General features: G+C 47.3%; 1 protein-coding gene across 1 annotated transcript in view; it reads right to left on the reverse strand.

The window, feature by feature from the left end:
• Positions 1 to 21,805, reverse strand: part of Myom2 (myomesin 2) — a 69,118-nt gene that overhangs the window by 36,994 nt on the left and 10,319 nt on the right. Inside the window, exons 4-13 of the mRNA XM_005366232.2 lie at positions 19,904 to 20,042; positions 19,615 to 19,772; positions 18,620 to 18,712; positions 11,369 to 11,457; positions 11,226 to 11,276; positions 8,545 to 8,709; positions 8,106 to 8,267; positions 5,884 to 6,025; positions 4,124 to 4,323; positions 3,431 to 3,484 (exon numbers count right to left, since the gene is read on the reverse strand). Coding sequence (XP_005366289.1) covers positions 3,431 to 3,484; positions 4,124 to 4,323; positions 5,884 to 6,025; positions 8,106 to 8,267; positions 8,545 to 8,709; positions 11,226 to 11,276; positions 11,369 to 11,457; positions 18,620 to 18,712; positions 19,615 to 19,772; positions 19,904 to 20,042 — 1,253 coding nt within the window. The remainder of the gene's footprint in view (positions 1 to 3,430; positions 3,485 to 4,123; positions 4,324 to 5,883; positions 6,026 to 8,105; positions 8,268 to 8,544; positions 8,710 to 11,225; positions 11,277 to 11,368; positions 11,458 to 18,619; positions 18,713 to 19,614; positions 19,773 to 19,903; positions 20,043 to 21,805) is intronic.

Genomic DNA, 21,805 nt, shown 5'->3' on the forward strand with positions numbered 1-21,805 from the left:
GAGAGAGAGAGAGAGAGAGAGAGAGAGAGAGAGAGAGAGAGAGAGAGAGGTTTGCATGAAGTTTAAAAATACAAAAATATAATCAACCTTAGTATATTATGCAGGGAGATTTAGCTTCTCCAAGAATGGACTATCCTTTTTTTAAGTGATAATTCAGTAAAAATTGGAAAAGGTAAATTGTATTAAGGAAGGAACATTGCTATGAATGGAATATTTAAAGGAAGGGACCAGGCAACTGCGATTAGGGCAAAGGAGAAAGACAACAAAAAGACAAAACTGCTGACATACCCTTCTTGCTCAATAAAAGTAATGTTTCCATCAGCCTACAAATCACAATCCCAGAGAACCTAGACAACAAGGAGGATCCTAAGAGAGACATACATGGGTCTAATCTACATGGGAAGTAGAAAAAGACAAGATCTCCTGAGTAAATTGGGAGCATGGGGACCATGGGAAAGGGCAGAAGGGGAGGAAAGAGAAAGGTATGGGAGCAGAGAAAAATGTAGAGTTCAATAAAATTAATAAAAAAGAAAAGAAATGTTTCCACGTCATTGAAACAAATGTCTAAAGAACTATCTGAACTTAAAATCAGTCAAAGCTGAGGAGGTGGGAAGTTCAGTGTTAGGAAAGATGAGCAAACACTGGCTTGATTCCTCAGCACTTCAAGGGGAGGGGTCGGGGAGAATGAGGGGAAAGGAAGGAGGGCCAGATCATATGAAACATTACAGAAAAAGGAGCTTGCTAATAGCAAATGTTTGGACTCAGACATGATTTGCTTAAAAACACAGTAGAATCTCTTTGAAGATAAGTGAAGATGAGTGTTTATGTCTAAATGACCAAAGGAAGCAGGCTGTCCTGGTCAGCTCTTAGTGTCCCCTTGACTCAGCCTAAGTCACCTGAGAAGAGGCTGAGGAACTCAACCTTAGCTGAAGAACTGCCTCGGTCAGGTTGGCCTGTAGGCGTGTCTAAGGGACAGTCTTGATCGCTAATTGACAAAGAAGGGCCCCAGCCCACAGTGGGCGGTACTCTCCCTAGCCAGGTGGTCCTCAGCCATATGATAAAGTTATCAAACCACGAGCCAAGAAGCCATGAGCAGTAAGCAGAGTTCCTCCACAGTGTCTGCTTCTGTTCCTAGTCTGACCTCCCTCAGTGGTAGGCTGTAACCCAGAACTGTAAGATGAAACAAACCCTTTTCTCCCCAAGCTGCTTTCCGTTCCAGTGCTTCCTTTAAATCATATCAGCAGAATAAAGCTAGAACACAAACTCACTCTCCAAGTTCTCTCCCACTACACCAGAAGAACCTTGCTTAACACTCAGCTTGCTGCAGATCACAGACATTGCTATTTTACCCAAGCAATGCCTCACACCAGGGCCAGCATCCCCACGAGGCTGAATACCAGCCTATACCAAGGTCCCCAGTCCTCATATGGGGTCTCATACTCCTTCCAAGGCTAGCCACAAGGATAGATAGCCTCGGGAATGCTCTGGTGCCTATATAAGACACTACCACATCCAAGAGTGTCACAACCACAAGGAAGGGTAGAACCAGCTGGAAAGGGGTGTAGGGAGGAGGGACAGGGGAATACCTGAATGCCCTCAGCTTCCTCCTCTGGAAATCCAAGCCCCTGTGCCTGCCGGCAGCATTGCTGTATCACCCCTGTTGTTGCTATGGAACTGCTTCGTTTACTTGACACTTTTCTTGACCAGCACTATTCTTTGCTCAGCATGCTTCCCAAATGCATCTGTGCCTATGTGCTAAAGGCTGGCTCCTCTCGCTAGAAAGGCATGGCCGGAAGGTCCCTGCCTTGGGGAGTTTTATTAGGCTTCCTGCTTTGCAGTACCACAGGTTTCATCACAGACCCAGGACATTTGTGAAGCAAGCCACACCTTCTCACCTAGGCCTTTGTTATGGGGTGTGAATTCCACCGTCCACATTGGGAGAGCACCACATTTCTCCCCGCTAATCCTGCATCCCATGAGAGTGAAATAGAATGCTTTCCCCCAGCATGCCAAACCTCCCAATTATAGGGGCCTGCTCACAGCAAGGCTGTCCTCTCTAGTATATTTCAAAGCCGTTTCTCAGTCATTCAAATAGCTATGTTTCAGTAGGCCCTGCGCTTAGCACAGCATTAGACTGAGGGACAGACAGTTATGTGGGGTTGTAAACCACCCTGCCAGGGCCAGCTTCTTCTACTGAGTATTGATCAGGTATCTCTCTTGACTTTGGAGGTCTTCAGGATACACACACACACACACACATATAATGTCGGACTCATGGTGTGATATTCACCTCCTCGGTCCCTCTTTCTAGCTGTCTCGGGGTGCATATTGATGAGACACAGACATAGCATCAAGCTTCAACAAGAGAAACACGATCCCCCAAATCAAGAATGTCATTTGAAAGAGGAGTCACAACCCATTTCAGTTCAAATGTTAGGAATAAAATTCTTGCTAAAAAAAATAGTTCAAATAAAACAAAATATTCTTTCACTAAGAGAGTTGGTAAGATGGAGTGTGGGGGCCAGCCATGATAAGCTAAAGCTGGGCAGATCACCCAAAGGAAGTTCTTTACTTCCAACAATTATCACCTGGGACTCTGGCCATCGATGAATTTAAATGAAGTCTGGAGTCTCAGTAGTTTACCCTGAGACAATGCCTGGCTACAGGAAGAACCACAGGCAGAGATTGCCCGACCCCCACCCAAGAGCAGACTATTCAATCAAAGGAAATGCCTGGCCTTCCAAGAGCTGTAGACAGAGACACCTGCCAGCGCATCTCACCAGGACACCCCTAGACAAATGTCAGTCAATCAGGGGCCCTAAACCTCAGAGAGCCCTCACCCCCACATTTACTACTATAAAAACCCTATTCTAATTTAACTTGGGGCTCTCCAGTTATTCCAGTATGTTGGACGTGTGGAGAGACCAAGTTTGCAAACTTGATTAAAATAAAGGCTCTTTGCTTTTACATATGGGACTCGCTTGTGGGGATTGCGAGGATTTGGCCATAACATGGGGACTCGCTCGATCAATCTACTGTGCTTGCTGATCTCCACCTGTGCAGAAAGCCAAGCGTGCACACTTGTTAAGTCTAGCACTCGGGAGGCAGCAACAAGTGGATTGGGAGGCAGCGACAGGTGAATCACTGGGATTCACTGACCCTTGGCAAGCTTCAGGCTATTGAGATACCTTGTCTCAAGAGGGGGAGGGAGAGAAAAAGAGGGAGGAAAGTTATGGAGAGAGAGAGAGAGAAAGGGGAAGAGGGAACCCAACGTCAGCTAAGAATCAAATCTCAGCTTTGCCTGACAAAGTCCCTAGAAGATGAAGAGAGATTCACATATGACAGTTTGGCCACTGTCCCTCTGCCCTCAGCCTCTCTCTCCTCTAACTAGAGCTCTCGAGTTCACAAGGCTGGAGAAAGAGCATCTTACCTTCAAGGTCATCCTGGTAGATGACGATTTCTTTCTCTCCTTCCAAATGAATGGCTGCATAGAAAGGGTGACAGTGACTTTGACATCCAAGGGTTCTCTACAGGAAGCACAGTTTTCCCTAACGTGGGGTGAGCTGTGAGCTAGCTCAGCATTTAGGCAATAAACAGTTATGGAGGTCATGACCTCTGGTATTTCGGAAGCATTTCTGATGATTCTCAGCACAATCAGCTCTTTGCAGATGGTCAGAGGACTCATAGTAAGGTAAAAAATAGTGACTCCCATGAGTCATGATGAAGGGTCCAGCTCCATAAAGGAATCTGTGCCATAGAGCTTAAAGCTCAGGCATAGAGTGGCTTGGTGTTGAGACCTAAGTCCCACCACGTGTGGAAACTGCATAACCAACATACGGGGAGCATGTCACTCTGGGCATTCTACATCCCCAGGCACTGTGTGGTGAAGGCAAGAAGCATTGCCGTGAAGCACAGGCATCAGGCATGCCAATCACCTCTAAGGTGTCAGTCACCTCCAAGCCCAAAGACAATGTTGATGGAGATGCTGAGAATAGGGAAAAACGGCCTGCCGCACTCATCACGGGAAGCTATGCTTACATGCAATGGGTAGCCAGAGAAAGAACTAACAACATGCAGGGGATTCACAGGTTCCCAGTTACTACTGGGATGTAAATGAGCCTACCTTGTAACCTTCTGAGGTCAACGGGGTCAAGGGCAGCCACAGCATCGGAGATCCGGGAAGGCCTGCTGATACCAGCATTATTGACAGCCCTCACGCGGAACACATATGACCTCCCTTCAAAAAGTCCCGTGACAGGGTACTTGCAGATCTTTACTGGTGCATCGTTGCACTGCACCCAGTTGTCAGTTCCCACCTCACATCTTCAAAATGAAAAAGAAGTAAAGACAAACGAAGCCCATGTGGTAATCTGCTATGTACTCAGAGCAGTCATCCCAGGGTGGCATGCTATTGGATAAAAATTTCCACTGTTGAAATACTGACATCTATTAATGGTAATAAAATAAACCTTAAAAGTATTTAGTAAATTCAATAGCTATCACTATACAAGTACATAAGAATGGAGGGACAGAGGGATAGATGGATATAAATAGGTTATAGTATAGAAATAAGATAGAGGATAGATAGATGATAGATAGATGATAGATAGATAGATAGATAGATAGATAGATATGATTGATAGAAGAATGATAGAGATAGATGATAGAGAGGTAGTAGATAGATACATAGATAGATAATAGATAGGCAGACAGATGATACACAGATAAATGATAGAGATGATCGATTGAAGGATGATAGAGATAGATAGATAGATAGATAGATAGATAGATAGATAGATAGATAGATAGATGATAGATACATACATTCATACATACATACATCTATACATAGACAGTTAGATAATAGGCAGACAGAGAGAGATATATGTTAGACAGACAGACAGACAGACAGACAGACGAAGGAAAGTTAGATGTCAGGGAGATAGCCAATACATGCACTACATGAATGGACAGGTAAGTTCAATCTTTGTGGTTTATAGCTTCAGATAATTTCTGCCGTCAAACATGTGTAAGTCAAATCTGCTCATAAACTTATTTAAAACCATTGTTGGCATTTTCTGTTTTAGTTTTCCCCTCCCTCTACTCCTCCCAGTCCCTCTCTACCCACCCCCAATCCGGATGCATTCCCTTTCTGTCTCTTCTTTTAAAAGAACAGGCTTCTAAGTGATAATAATAAAACATAACAAAATCTAAGATAAAAACAAAAAACTATCACATCAAAATTGAACATTGTTGGCAGTTCTTTTGGCAGCTTGAGTGGCAATCCCACAGGGTGGCCCCTCAGCCTGTGAGGTGAAGTCTGGGAGAGGATCTACCGTCTTCTGTTTAGACTGTAAATCTTACTTGAGCTGAGCCAGGACTGACACCTTACTGGGATCCTGCTCAGGCTACTGAACAGTAAGATACCAGTTTCCAAAACCCTTCCCATGCAGAATTCGGAAGACTTTTGAACATATAGTCCGGTCCAGAAACCTGGACATGCAGGCATAGGCTGAGGAATTTAAATATAAACTTTTACGTTAAGTCCCTAGCAGAAAACGGCAGGATCAGAAAGTTAGTCTTTTGAGCTCTTCGAGTCGCAGAGTTGAACATTCATGTTAAAAAGTGCCACCCTCTTCCCCTAATTATTCTGCAGAGGAAGGGTCGGTCTTGTTACTGGTCAACTAGCCCCCGGGGGGTCTCCCAGGCCTCAAGCCACTAGCATCATTTATTAATTACTTTATTTGTGATATTGGACAGCCAAATAGTGGCATGATCACTCTCCTGAATGGCACCATCGGCCTACAGTGACATTGAACATCCCAATGTCCTTAGCTATGTCACTGGTGTTCCCATCCCTAGGGGAATGAAGCACACGCTCACTTGTCAATGAAGTAGCCAATGACAGGGCTCTCGGTAGTAGTGTTGGGTGGTTTCCAGGTCACGATAACATAGTCTCTGTTGGCATCATGGCACTGCAGGTCCATGGGTGCTCCAGGAGCCCCTGTGACCAGGGGGTCAGCATCTGTCATGGGAAAACGTGTTCACATCACCTACAAGGTGGGGTCACTGCCAAGCCTGCCCACAGACCTTCAAACTCGCATTCTCTCTCAGCAGCTTGATCTTTATCACCAAATTATTTGAACGTGTTTAATAACCCAGCAGACTGATATCAAGAAATGCAAATGTCGATATGCATTTTTTTAAAAAACCTAGAACACTTAGTCTTCTTATCTGTGGATTTTTTATAAATTGATCAGAATTTTCCTTCACTTAATTTTACGTGGTCAAATCTTACAAGTAGTCAAAATTTACTACTAATGCAGTGGTGGTGAAATAGCCTTTGCAACACCTGGGGAATACCAACTGAGATGCTTTTATATTTCAAATTTCTTAGAAAATGTAAGAATTTTTTTAAAAAAAAAAAAAAGACAACTTTGTGGTCAAATGCCTGGGTCAAAGCTTCCCCACTCATTTTGTGACCTGTGAGCACAATTTTCATTACAGTGCATTGAAGGCCAGCAGAGCTGTTTAGAGAGCTAATACATTTAACACTTGATTTTCTTATCTAAAATCCGTATTTATTCAGGAGCCATGATGTTGCATGCCCACAGAAAGCTGAGTGTTCTGTGGTGTCTAGGTCGAACCCCCCTAATGTAGTAAAGGCTCTGGACTTATTGACGTCGAGTCTACTGGTTCCTGTCCATTCGTAACCTCAGGAAGAGATTAGAATGGTTGGGCTCCCCAGGTTTGTGTCCTGTTCTCCCTGCTCAGAGTGCTGAATAAGCAAGGCAGTGAAACCAGATTGAAGTCATTGCATTTTTATGGCACCCTGCCAGGGGCACGCAGGAGAATGGATGGTATCTCTTAACACTGACGCTAATAAAAGCCCACAAAACTGTGTGGGAGAGCCTGAAATCACAGCCCTGCGTGCTTATGTGAGCTTGCGGGAAGTCCAGAAGCGAGATGTATACTTTTGTTCCTGAGGTAACACACTCTAATGGCACAGCTCTCCATGAAGTTCTAACTGCCACTGAGAGAAAAAAAAACAAAAACAAAAAACTAACATCCCGAGGGCTTTCTCACACCACCCGTACCTGGAGCTGCAGGAGGCTGAACAGAGGGACCAGCTGAAGAGAGCTGCCCACACGAGACAGAAAGCATGGCAGCCTGGGACAGCCTCCATAACTGGGGTCTCCCCAACAGGCTCAGGAAGGAGCCCACAGAGGGCAGCCTGGGTGGGAGGGCCAGAGAGGGCAGAAGCAGCTCACTGAGAAGGGGACATAACAGTACACTAGACTTTGCATGGGCAACGCTCCGGGCTATGGCTCCAACAGAGTTCAGCCCTGGCTCTCCCGCAAGAAAAGATAACTATTTCTCTGAGCTTTGGTGTCTCCAGCTGGGAATCAGGGCACCTTACAGAGTCGTCATGGGAATTTTCAGTGGTCTGTACAGATTGTGCATAAGCACATGTCTATACACACCTATACACATATGTATGAAGAGTGTTTACAATGCATGCCATCATTGCTATTGCCTGCTGCTATGCCTGGTGCATCATGGTACACTTCCTTATTATATAATTAAGAATGGCATCCTGATGAGCCTGTGTTGAGGGTTGGATGCAGGACAGAGGATTCAGTCTGACCCAGGGCATTCTGTAACTGTTGCTGCCATGTTGTGACCATAGTAAGCAGGAATGAACTGAATCAGAAAAAAAAAGAAAAGAAAAGAAAGAAAAAGAAAAGAAAAAGAAAAGAAAACCACTGCCATGTGTCAATCATAACACCAGAGTCTGACGGAGCCCACTGCACCCTCCATGGAGCTGAGCGTGCAGCACACTCACTCTGGGGGTTCCCTTTATAAATTCTAGATGGGTAGGAACAGTAAGGAGCAGATACCATGCATCTAACTTTAACATCTGCTTACTCACAAGTCCGGGTCATGATGGCAGACATGCTTCTCATTTTGGAAGGGTCTATTTCTGGTCAGGGGAGTCTGCAATGACCACAATGTCCCAGCTGCTTTCCTGTATCTCTTCCCTGTCCCCCACCTCACCTGTGGCTTCCTCTAACCCTCTGTTTAGACCCCACACATGGAAGCACCTCTGACAAACAGGAAGGCGCTGTGGTCACTAACGCCACCCCGGGACACGATCCTCAGGGTGTAGAGCCCCTCATCGTCCTTGTTCAGGTGGCTGAAGGACAGCGAGGCCTGGCCTTCCCCGAAGAACATCTTCGTCCACTTCGACTCTTTCAGTAGCACGTCTGAAACAGCAACAGAGGGCGAGGTTAGCTCCCGGGGCTTCCTCATCAGCTGCTCCAAGAGGCTCCTAGATGGTGTTCAAGGTGAGTGTCAGGCTATCAAGGTCTACCCCCCTCGTCTGCTTTTCTACTGGCAGCTAACACACCAGCAGAGACAGGGACAAATGCCTGAGGCCACACCTCCACCAAGGGCTCACAAATCTAGCAGTAAGGAGGCAATGTCCCCACTGGGGACACGGTGCCAGCGGTGTCCCCAGGCCTAATTCACCACAGCACTCACCATCCCGGTACCACTCAGCTCGTGGCTGCACTCTCTTCAGGTCTGGAGTCACCAACAGTGTGCACTTGAGTGTGACTGTCTCACCCTCTCTTCTGAAGGTGACCCCGAATTTCTCCAGAAACTGGACGTCAAAATGGGTGTACGGGATCACGGATGAAAGTGGCACTGTGGAGGTGGGGAGGACAGATACTGTTGGCGCCCAGCCAGCCTGTGTGCCTGGGTCTCAGCACAGCAAATACACTCAGAGCACTGTCGGCTGCCTGCTGGTTCCTGACCTGGTTATGGGGTACATGCCCTCTGGGGTGGGGAGGAGCCTGAGGTTCTGCATTCCCCAGACTCGTGTGCTGAAGCCCTAACCACTGTGATGAGGGCAGTAGACCTTTCAAAGGTGATTTGGGTTTGATGGAATCACAAGGATGGGCCCCATGATGGGGTCAGGGCCCTTACAGAGAAGGAAGAGAGACAGCTTTGTACCCAGAAAGACCAGGGAGGACCACCTATAAACCAGGGAGGACCACCTATAAACCAGGAAGCAGCACCTGTTAGAGCACACACTGTCAATCTGAGACATCAGGCCTGCAAACCCGGAACCACGGCCCCTTCTCAGTCACCCTCCTGGGAGACCACCATTCTGTAGTCAGATAAGTAGCCTTCTCTGTCTTGTCATTAGGAACATGGTCACACAGGGACACAGTGCAGACCTGACTGCGCTTGCAACATAGGATTTACTGCCCACCTCAGCCCAAAGAGTGGCTTTGGGAAAGGCATACCCACTGGTGGTATGACATCTTCCTCTTTAAGAATAAACTGTGGACTGTTCTGATCTGTGTGCCATTTCACAGCAAGTGATCTAAGCAGACCTGGAGACGTCAACTAGAGCCGAATTAAACCTCAAAAATGCACCCAGGAGAGGGTGTGCTTCAGGAGGAAGTCAACAGGCTGGGTTTAGCTGGTTGTTGCAGCACTGGTGTCGGACTCAGGGCCTGGCACATGCTAGGCGAGCATCTACCCCTGAGCTATGGTCCCCAGTTCTTTGTTGAGACAAGGTTGCATTATGTAGCTCAGGCTAGCCTTCAACTTGCGATCTCCCTGCCTCTGCATCCCTAGTGTATGACACCACACTTAAAAAGTAAATTTGAGGCCAGGCAGTGGAAATGCCCGCCTTTAATCCTAGCTCTCGGGAGGCAGAGGCAGGCAGATCTCAGTGAGTTCCAGACCAGCCTGGTCTACAGAGCTAGTTCCAGGACAGCCAGGGCTGCACAGAGATACAGTGTCTCAAAACAAAACAAAAGTAAATTTTAAAACCCAAAATCACCTGTGATTTAAAACACAGGCATACAGGGAAAGTTCAGAAACTGTCTGCAGAATGGAAATAGTGATTTTTTTGACCTGGCAGATTAACTGAGTGTCCGAAAGTTCTTACCAACTCTATGATAGCTCCAGCCCTTTTAAAACAGCTGAAGCATGGCTGAACTGTGCACTTTAAGGGGTTAACTCTGTGCCATGTGAGCTTGACACTAATTTCAAAAGTATAAAAATTGTTAAAAAAAAAAGTTACATGGTGAATACAAGCGCACTTATTGTCATTGTGATCTAAAAGTATTTTGTAACTATTATAGATCTTTCCAGTATCTGTTTAGAAAGATGAAATTTTAATAGAAGAAACCTAGAAACAGGGCAGATACTCAAAGATCGGCGTATTCAAGGTGTATAAGATGCCAGCTCCATAGACCCTCCCTGCACCAACCTTAGCCTGACCCGTGCTCCTGGGGTGGTTTAATACCAGCCAAGGGCTGGATGTGGGCCCATCCAATAAAATTCATGCATATACACCAAAATAATATAATTGGTGGTTGCTAAAGGATCTACCCTCAGGAAATGTTGTCATCAACTCTTCATGATTAGGGTTCACGTGTGAATAGAATCATGACCAAACCAGAGCCCACACAGAAAGCACAATTCCTCTGGTAGAAGTATAGGACAAATTTAAACCTTGTCCCTAAGCCATGCATGAGTTCTGTTGGAAGCAGGCCCTCATGTCTGGCAGCCTTCCTCACCTGGTCTGGGTTAGCACAGCTCTTGAACCTCCCAGGGAAAAACCAACCTGGGTCACAGGTCACATGCATAGCTTATGACAGGGCCACTGTAGGTCACTGTGGACAAAGAGCCTGTTGGCTGATGCATGGTGTTTAAAGGCAAGTGGAGGGGTTTTGACACTGACAATAGACGAGGGGCCACATCCTCCAGGGCACCACACACGAGGAAAAGGTTTGTCGGGACACTGAGGCGGTGCGTGTCACTGTCCACACACACTGGCTGCATGTCCCATCTAGACCTCAGGTGGCTACTCCATATAAATGGCCTGGAGATTTTCTGGGGCATGGAGTATCTTCACACACAAACTATGACACCATCCCAGATTCTGCCCAGGAATTTGTATTTGTTCCTTTTTCCCATTCAGATACATAAAGTTTCTACAAGCAATGGTTTAGCCTGTGGCAAAAAAAAAAAAAAAACAGTTTGCCCCAGAGAAAATTATCATTCAATAGCCCTGGCTGGAGAAACCTAGCAAGGTATTAGCCACATAAGTTTAACCAAGATTTTACCCTGAGAAAATCATTTCTCACCTAGTGATTTGTCACTAAACATCTTTCTAGACAAAGACAGCCAGGTATACTTACATCCAATTGGGAGTCCTATGGAGTGCAATGGCTCCTCGTCTCCTCGGTACCCTGTGGGGAAATTTGGGTGAATAAGACACAGAAGGACACAGGCAAGGACAAAGACCTTCTTCCCCTACACCGGACAGACAGCAGGAACATACTTCTCACCACCACCGCAGCGTTAGTAGACACTTGTCCATAGGGGTTCGTGGCTACTGCTGAGTAAGTGGCCGTGTCCTCAAAGTTGGCCCTTGGGGAGAGAAAGCAAGTTTAAGAGATGTCCTGACGTGGTCGGCCTCCTGAACTTGAACAAAGCATTCCTGGAAAGCCAACCACGTGACCTGGATCGCTGGTGATTTATTGGAGAATGCCAGCTCTATCTTGGAACGGAAGGCAGGGCATAGTATTAATTATAGATACAGATGCATGCCTGACCCCAAACTATGTGTGGCTTGCATTCTCAGAAAGGAAGGATAGGAGAGCTTCCAGAAATCATTTATTTCACTCTCAAGGAGAATTCATCAGGTCTGTCTGGCCCTATTTCTCAGCCTAGTTGAATCTGTTGTTTCATCTAGTCACGGGGAAGGCTTCTGGAATCTTGGTACACAGCAGAACGTCCTGCTGGGCCAATAAAGAAGCATGTTTGGGAGAGTCTTATGCCTGTTCTGTAGAGGGTGGCTGCTCTCCTCCCTAGGAGCTGATCTCTAGTTGGCTTCAGGTAGCCCAGGAGCTGGCGACTGGTGCCAATATCTATGTTGTCTTGACACCTCCTATCTGGGACTGTGCCTGCCACTATCCTGTTCTAAATGATTCTGGGATGACAGCAGGACCAGGCTGCTGAGAACTTTCCAGAGCCCCAGGCAGGAACCCAAGCTTGTATCTGAGGCCTGAGCAGAAACCCACGAGCTTTCCTGAGTGTGGAGCACCCTGCTAGTCAAGTAAAGCAGACTCAGGGCCGCCTCACTCCCAGAGCATTCCTCATCCAGGAGCTGATGCTGAGAACCACAAATGGTAAATCCCTCCAAGATTGGAATGACCACACTGGCCTCATTGGGCTGGGTCCCGCCCCAATTCATGGGTGTGCGTGCATCCATCCCGGGAAGACTATGAGCTTGAGATGGCAGGGGCCTAGACTCTCAGGGTGCAGGATTCTCATCTCCTGGCTTCCTTCAGAAGTGAGGCCACTTCTGTGATGGAGGAAGGTCATTGGCTAATAAAGAAACTGCCTTGGCCCAGCCTTTAGGTGGGTGGAGTAAACAGAACAAAATGCTGGGAGGAAGAGGAAGTGAGCTCAGACTCTCCTCTCTGGGGCAGATGCGATGAAGCAAGCCAGGTCAGACATGCTGAATCTTTCCCGATAAGACTGATGCTACACAGATTATTAGAGATGGGTTGATCGGGATATGAGAATTAGCCTGTAAGGGCTAGAGCTAGTGGGCCAAGCAGTGTTTAAATGAATACAGTTTGTGTGTTGTTATTTCGGGGTAAATCTAGCCAGTGGCGGGAGCTGGGTGGCAGAACGTAGCCCGCAGCTCCTACAACACTTCTATGGTGGTGAACTGGCACTCCACCCCTTAATCTTCCCTAAAAAATGTGACGAGAGAGAACCAGGCGGCTTTATGTCCTCTGATTTATGCTATATGCCAGGTACTCCATTAGGTTTCGGTGGGGTCTCACTCTCACCCTCTCTCCTGTGTGTATATACATATGTGCTCATGTGTATGTATGTGTAGGTACATGTGTGTGCATGCACACGAAAGCCAGAGGTCATCTTCTGGAGGTGTGCCTTGGTATCTGCTCACCATGACTTTTTGAAGCAGGGTTTCCAATTGGCCCGGAGCTCAGACCACACTAGGCTAACTGCTAGACAGCCCAGGTTTCACCTGTTTGTGTGCCAACGGCACTGAGATCGCGCCCATGCCCGCTGCCCAGCTCTCAGGTCTGCACGCTTACACGACAAGCCCCTACTGACTGTGCCATGTTCCCAGCACCACAGTCCCCAGCTACTGGCTTACATAACGTCGCCAGTGGATCCTGGAAAACATCGTGGGAGAATTTGACACTTGGAAAGCTCAGAAAACAAGCTCCAGAGGGCTCTAAAAGTTGCATTCCTGCTGTTTCCCTAACTGGGGGCACTGGGTAATGTCTTAGTCTTGGGGAAGAAATAGCACGAGCTCACTTATAAGAAATAAAAACTTTGCCCAAGTCTCACTTTAAAATGCCTTCAGCAAGCATTCCCAGAGACATAGCCCATTCCTGCAAGTTTTCGATCACCTGACTTTCTTCTCTGGCACTTTCAGAGCTGAAAATATTTTCTTTGACCAAAGATATAATATCTCTAGGAAAGGGGAGAGAATTTTCAGAGCCCTATGCTGTCCGCCAACGCCCTTCTTTTCTCTTGGGAGTTCCAACCCACTTCTGCTGTGTCAGACATGACATCTTGCCCCTTTAAATGCCGCTTCTCCCAGAGGTCCCATCCATCTGGACATTCACACAGAACGTCATGTTCCGTTCACCTGGGAGGTGTGAACACCAGCTGCCACCTGTCAGCACAGCGCAGTGCTGGCCTGCTTCAATGAGGAAGCAATCAGCTCCACAGTTAGAAATTCTGCAGGCAGCCCTACCTCAGTGCAGAAGAACAGGGTACGAGATCAAGTGCCACGGCGTGGATGCTTGCTCCACCAACACCCGCCTACCTCCACCATCACTGGCATTGCAAAATGGGAAAAATGACAGCCTGGTGACTATTGGCATGGCTGGGGTTCCTGAACAGGTGATGAAAAGAGGCAAAGTCTGTGCAGTGACTGCCTGACCAACATGGAGCCCAACCGGGGCCCTACAGTGGCCCAGACAAAGTTTGGAAGTAGGAGCAGGACACCCAAAGGAACCAGCCAGTGGAGAGCATGTGGAAGCCTGGGCAGGACTTCCAGGAGGAGCCCAGAGGACAAAGACTGCCCTTGGCCTAGCAGATCACCTGGTCCTCAGAGCTGAGAAGGAGATTAACACTTAGGCCATAAAGAGTCCTCAGGGGAGTGTGGACACAGTCCACTGCAGAGACCTCACGATCTCCAGTTCCAGCAACAACCCTTCATGTGGATATAAAGGTTTCCAAACTGAGTTTCCTTTGTGGCAGTGCAAATCTCTTCAATTTTTAAATCCAGAATAAATGTGTGTGCTCAGATGTATCACACTCTATTTGCACAACTAAGAACAGTGTTTAGAACTCTTTAGTATGTCATTTATATAGTATATAATTTGTCTAGGCCTACACCTCAGTAAAGATTCTACCACCTCTATTTAATTGAGTAACGTCCTTTAAACTCAAGGTAAAACTTGTTTCTGTTTGTAACTGTTCATCTTGGCAAGTCAGGGCTGTTCTCAATAGTGGTCAGGAGAATAACAACAGAGAACACGGCTGCCAAGGCTGTAATGCTCCAGCCGTGGTGCCTTGGTACCTCACACTTCCTCAATCAGCTCACAGTCTTCATCTATAGTTGTAATCCCTCCCCAAAGGTACCCATATTTTAAATTCCTAAAATGCTTTCTAAGGGTGGCTTTGATGACCAAAATGAAGCAATGTATCTGAAAAACTTTTACACTTTTATAAATAGATTATAAATATGAATATCAAGTTTATCATCATCAGTTATAATGCATTAGCTCAATCATTGAGCCCAAAAAGTGTCCTCCCACTCTCTCCTGTACGAAGTTTTCTTTCTTTGCCCAAAGTCCCTCCAAACATCAGGGCCTTCCAATCCCCCTGAACAGTTTCTGAGTAAGGAAGAACTGACATGGCACAGGAAGAGAACAAAGCTTGTCACAGAACAGACGGCAGGAGACAGGAAAGAAGCGCTGCTGTGATCCGGCCTCAGGCCACCTCCCTGGAACTTTCCTTGCACTGACTCAGACATGCAGATGGGACAGCGCCACCTAACGCATTAGCACTGATTAGGTCCTCTGTTCACCCATTAGCACTTGGAGCACAAGGGCCCAGAGTTAGGTTTGATGGGAGAAGCGCTTCTTCCTCTGCAATAACTACTGGTTAGGAAAGCCGGCCCGGGAGGCAGCCCGGCTCAGGAGAAAGCCCAGCTCGGGAGACAGCCGGACCAGGAGGTGACTGGCCCGGGAGGCAGGCTCCAGAGCTTTCTTCCCACGGGATAGGAAACCTATGACCTGCCCAAATATGACAGCTGTTCCCCAGAATCGGGTGCACCCAGGTGACTGCTGGGTAGGCAGGGTGCAGGTTACAATTTCTAGTATCTTCCTTCATCTTGTCCATTATACTCTTTGGTGGTTTTGGTCCCTACAAAACTCTGAAACAGGGATAAGGATATAAATAATAAGCGAGCAACCATCCTTGTATGGAAGTGAGCCCTGGAATATTCCATCACTACTGAATGTAGTAGAGCTGTAGGAAGCGGTTCCTAATGGGACGCAGGGTGGTTCTGGGAACTCTACCAAACCCTGATTTCAGCCAAGTCTAACTTGGAGACAGTGAACTATGACCCCATCCCCACTGGTCCCAGGGGACCTTCCCTCCCTTCTGCTCCTCCAGACCCAAAGGGAACGTTCAGCAAACCTAGAGTCTAATTCTAGCCTTTGCTTCATGCTGAGAGAACTCTGCAAGGGTTTTACTTTCTGTTTGGACTGATTCCCGGAACAGGAAGGTTTTCTTTTGGTCTCAATTTTTACTTGCATGGGACCTCTTCTGCCTCTCGAAATCTCAGTGTAAAAGCGTCTCAACACAGCTTCCTATGGGAACTAAATACAATTGTATCTTCGCTAAAGATGAATGGACATCATAAATGGATTCCTCGTTGGTAGACAACACTCGGGGTCCTTAAACGGTAAGCGATGTAGAAATCAGACTTAGCACTTAACTCTTAGCTCAGAGCTTAAATACCAAAGTCAAAGAGTGAATCAGAAGAGAAGTGTAGTCATGAAAATGTTCTGCAAAGCGGGGATGACGGCGGTGCCACTAATAAGAAATGAGAACGGACTGTTCTAAGTGCCCCTCAGAATAAGAGAGCAGTAAGAAGCCTTTGGGAATAAAAAGGAGGCTCTCATTATGGGTGGCCAGAGGAAAACGCACAAGTATAACAAGTTAAAGTTCAAATAGAGTAGTGCCGAGGAGCCTGTTCGCTTTTAAGTGTCTGAAGAATCCAACTACAGGAGCCAAAGAATATTCATAGGAGCAAATGTCATCTCAGAATGCAAGGAAAAGCTCATTCCACAGCCAGATAGAGAGACAGGCAAGGCATTCCACACCCTGGAGACGCCCCGGATCAGATGATCTGTAGCTCAGCACTTTGGAATGAACAGCTGAGCAAAGCTATAATTTGTGGGGTTTCCCATTGCTCTTTTCTTGAAGAACATGAAATTCTCTTGACCTGCTAAGACAATCCCCCAGCAGGGAGGGAAAAGAAAGAAAGACAGAGACAGAGATAGACAGAAGAGATGCACTGGTCTTGGTAAGTCAAGAGACTCGTGTTTCTGGATCATTCCATCATGACCTAGCAGGGCCAACTGACTTAGATCCTTCTGGGTGTTTCTTCACTGCTGAAAGCTGATATTATTCTGGGTGTAAATCTTGAATGCTGCCAACATTGGGTAGGGGTGTGACTATTTCCACACTTGATAAAGAGAAAACACTTCTTGATGAAAAGCTAACTGTTAATTCAAAACAACCTATGCAGGCCCGCCGGTCAGAACACACTCTGCCCAGGGATGTACTGCCAGGTTCCCTGACATCAAAGTCTTCCTGAGAAAACTGGCATTGGCTTACTGCCCACTGATCCTTTCTGCTGTCCAGAGAATGTCCCTGCTCTGGAGACCTGCCCACCCTCTGATTGCTGCTTTGGATCCCTGCTCACCCACTGGCTTCTCCCTACACTGCTTGCTTCTACCAGGAGCACCTGAGTCTACCTGCTGCATAGGTAGACTGGATCCCTTTAGATACCCCGGATCCCTCTAGATCCCTCCAGATCCCTCTCTTCAGTCCCCCTGCTCCCTCCCTGTCCCACAGTGGCTTCTTAATTCTTGAGTTGCAGCAAGAGGATGATGACATTGGTCCCCTTGGGCCCCTCCCACCCCAAGTCAAGAAGGATCCTGTCCACTTGCTTCAACTTCTAAACAAAGCCAGCATCCTACCTGCCCTGCGGTTTCCCTGGTCCACAGGCCTCCCATCCTCCTCCCCCCTCTAGCCCCAGCGCCTGTGAACCATGAGACACTGCTGGAGATCCTTCACCCAAACATCACTTCCCACCTAGCAGCTTCTCACCTTGGACACTCAAGCTGCATCTTCCCAAGCCAGTTGGCCCTGGTCCTCCTTTTGCTATGTCTGCCACCCTAAGCCCAGTTCTCCCCCTCAACTACTTGTTATTCACCTATTCTGAATAAGGGACACCTTCTGGATACCTAGCACGGTACCTGGCACTCAGTGGGCTATCAATGGATGACTGAAGAAACCAACCAGCTCTGAGGCCAGAAGGTGGAGCTTATGGGGGGCAGGGCTTCCAGCTTAGTAGAGACTGCATAGCTGTGGAGGAGTGACATTTGTACACTGCAGGCTTGAGGGAGGGGCCCACAGCCCTGCAGGGCACAGGGATTGCACTACCCTGTCCTCTGGCCACCAAGATGAGCCCAGAGAAGGGACTGTCTCTCCCACAAAGAGGAACGAGTCACAGGAAGCAGATGGAAAGAAGAAAAGCTGGGAAGCAGAAAGGAGAAAGCCCACCTCAGCTGCATGGCCAGGGTCTGACAGAAAGGCTTCCAGTCCAAACATGCTCCTCCTGGAGCAGGACCTCAAGGATAAAACCCTTCACTTCAACCCCTTCCTCCATTCTACTGGAGGCCCTCATCCGTCTCCATCAGGGACCAGCCTAAACTCATCAAGATTCCCGCTAGGTGGGGTTATCCAGAACCCCTTCCCCAGAAGCCTCCAGCTGCCACTTTCTGTCTGTGGACCCCACCCTGTCCTTGGCTCTGGTGTCCTTCTCCAGATCTGCCTGTCCACCGCGGCTATCACTGCATGGGTCTCCATTGCCATCGGAATCATGACTCCTTCAACAAAACCCAACGCATAAAACATTTTCATTAAAATGTTTTAAAAAGAACATATTTTTATTCTGTGCCAACATCGAGGCACAGGCAGAATAAGCCTGCCTGTATGCACCTGTGTGTCTGAGTGTAGTATGTGTGTGTCATCACGTGACTCTTTCAGTCACGCCTGAGATTACAGACACACTTAAGTCTCAGTCAGTCGGGCTGGCCTGGACACCCCAGCTCTGTCTCAGCCTCCTGAGGGCCGGATTGAGGACTTTATCGCCTCTCCCAGCCAGCTTCCGCTGTCTTTGGAGTTTGCCCTCAATCATGAGATGAGACCCCAGCACACACTGGCTGTAGCCCCTCACCTGTTGATCTCCAGGGTGTGCACGCCATACCTGCTCTCAATCCGGTACTTCCCCGGCTCACCTGCCTGGCAGATCAGACTGCCATCTTTGTACCTGGTGGGGGGAAATATTCACTTTAGTGTAACAGCGGACATACTTCTGCAGTTTTATCCCAACCTCCTTTGTGCTCTGAGAAACCTCTGCTCCTCTCTCCCCTGCCCATTAATGCAAAACACTCTGGAGTGGTCTTTCAAGAAGAGGCAGGAATTGTAACATTCAAACAGACAGAACCCCATATACCCGCCTGAACCTCTTATGAATTCAGAAATTATCATTCCATTTAAAAAGAAACACAGGTGATGCTAGCCAGGTCCCAGCCTGTCCCATCAGGCCACACTGCAGCTGGAACACACGAAGAAAAAGTCACAGAGTACATGAAGCCCTAGTCCTGGAAGTTCTGGTCCCCAGCCTGCAAAACAGAGCTCCCCACCACAGGCTGTTACAGTTGGCCAAGCCTTGGAACACTCCCTCGTCTCCTAACACCGTGCATGAGCTGAGCTACAAGGTTGCTAGATTCCTGTGAGAGGTCTCAAGGGGATTTACACAGCAATCTGCGATTTCCACAGCAGGAGAACAAGGAGGGTCTGAGGACCTTAAAGATTTAACTCGAATTTAAAAACTACTATTTATATCTACAGCTTCCCTCCATGAATCCTCCTGTAATTAAAGCAGATACATGGGCTCTCTGGACAAGGTCAACAATGAAGCCAGTACACCGACAACAAACATACATTCCTATTCTGAGAGCTAACCCTTCAACAAAATGTTCTGAGAGAGTCACCAGGGCAGTGTCCCTAACATTTGAATGATCGAGCATTAACTAGATAGGCATTTTGAATGTTGCGCATGCGTTTTCCTCAGGGACTTCCATAGGTCTACAGGACAGGCTCTGAGGCGTGTATGCCTTTCTCACACACAGTTCTCAAAGGAAAGCAGCCCTGCATGTGGTCGCTCACCATTGCACGACGGGTGTGGGGAATCCTTGCACAGTGAAACAGAGCTTCACGGACATCCGCTCCCAGATGGTGTGGGACCTGAGCCTCACCAGGATCTCAGGGGCTCTGCTCATCCGGTCTTCGAATGAGTGTCTCTCCCAGGCTAGCTTGTCATCCATCTGCCAGGAAGAAGCAAGGATGTTCAGGGTGGGCGTGACAAGAGTATGCCCCTAGCAGTGAAGCATTAAACCACCAGCATACATGCAAACTCTCCTTCTCTGCACCCCAAGGAGCTGGGAGGTCCTCCTACCATCTGCTCCAGAGAGTACTTGTCCAGCTTGTCACGAGCTAGTGACCGTGCCAAGTGGACATTCTCCTCCAGCTGGGCCAGCTCACTGAGGAAACGCTGTCTCTTAGCTTCTCCATAAGAAGCCTCTAGGGAGCGGTACCTACGAGAGCCCAGAAACTCTGTTAGTCATAGGGCATGTGACAAAACTCTGTGGCACTGACAGACTAGACTGATCCTCTCCGGCTACCCATCCCTCAGTGTGAAGGGGAAAAATAAAAGAAGACAATGGAGGGAAACAAAGCAACCTTTTCTACTTAGTTTTGCCTCTTGCTTTTCAGAATACATTAAGGGCACACAGGAAGTTACAAAGGACAGCAGTTGTGTGGTTTATTAATATAGATATGCACAGGACACATCTCTTGCTTTCTTGACATGAGAGACCGGACTAATATACTTGGCCACTCCTTAGAGTCCTTCAAGAGCATGTATGTATATATGGGTGCTTGGAAGGGTCCCTGCATGTAGAGGGTGAGGGTTCATAAACAATGAAGAAATACCAGTCTTAATCCTGGGAAGTCAGAGTCAGCCCTTTCTACCAAAGCAAAGGACCAATATGTACCAGACTGGACTAAGGCCTGCAAGGAAAGATAAGAACTTTGATAACAATTAGGGCTGGTTGAGAGTGGTAGCACATAATGAAAGGCTCAGCGGGGCCCACTCATCCTCTGCAGCTACCCTGCAATGCGATGGTTTCAGCTCCCTGGACCCTGGGATCACACACTCGCCACCCAGTCCACTTATGGAGGAAGCAGTGATCTCAAGACCTGACATGGCGAAGATACCCACATGACTGATGAGAGTAAAATATGATTCCACGGGGGACAGTGGGGTGAATAGAGGGCTGGCCAACCCCACACCTGCAACCCTGTACCTACCACGAGGACTGATGTTTACCTTAGGCTAAGAGGTGTCATCGTAACTCAAACCCAGACTCAAAGTGAGAGAACCAGTGCAAAGGGTCTGTGTGTCACGAAGATTTCCATCCACTGAGACTGTCCCCAAACTGGCTGGGATTCACAACCAACATGCCAACCATTCCAGTTAATGATGTCCACTTTCCTCATCCGACAGTGGGGACACCGAGGGACACTGATATATAATGGATGGCCACACAGTGGCATGGCTCAAATGTCCAATGTATAGTCCCCAAACTTAAATCACAAGATATCTTTCCAAAAATGAACATTTAAAACTTCAGAGTGTTTATGTCCCATGTAGCCCAGGTTGACATGAAAGTCACTATAGAGCCCAAGATGACTTGAACTTCTGATCCTCTTGCCTCTACATCCCAGTTACTGGGCATTTGGTCATGTACCATACGTGGTTTATGTGGGACTCAGAATGGTACCCAGAGCACCACAGATGCTAAGCCAGGCACTCTCCCCACCGACCAACATCCCCACCCAACACAGCTTATACTCGGAAGTCATTCTTTAACATCAGAAGTCCTCACTTTATAATAAAATAAATTTATACAGTATTCATAGTACTATATACCTAAAGCATTGATAAGCTAATTTGTTTTTTAAGAAAAGGATGAATAAAATTCATATTGATAAGTCCACATATATAGTATTCTTCATCCCTGTCCTTTGAATAAACTCTTAAGGTATAATACGTTATATAAATGAAGTCCTTAAGTCCTTAAACTTAAGTTTAAATCCTGTAAGTCCTTAAACAGTGTCCACATATGATTCCAAGGAGAGCTGTTATCATACTGCAAGACCTGAACTTTATCATTTCACTGTTTGACTAATCCTCTTGGATGAAGTTCTTTGTAAGTACTACTAAATTTGGTACATTTTATTCTTCGTTGGTGGTGGTGGTGGTTTGGCTTGGTTTGGTTTTGGTTTTTCGAGACAG

This window comes from Microtus ochrogaster, unplaced genomic scaffold (genome assembly GCF_000317375.1).
Source record: "Microtus ochrogaster isolate Prairie Vole_2 unplaced genomic scaffold, MicOch1.0 UNK7, whole genome shotgun sequence".
Classification (NCBI taxonomy): Eukaryota; Metazoa; Chordata; class Mammalia; order Rodentia; family Cricetidae; genus Microtus; species Microtus ochrogaster.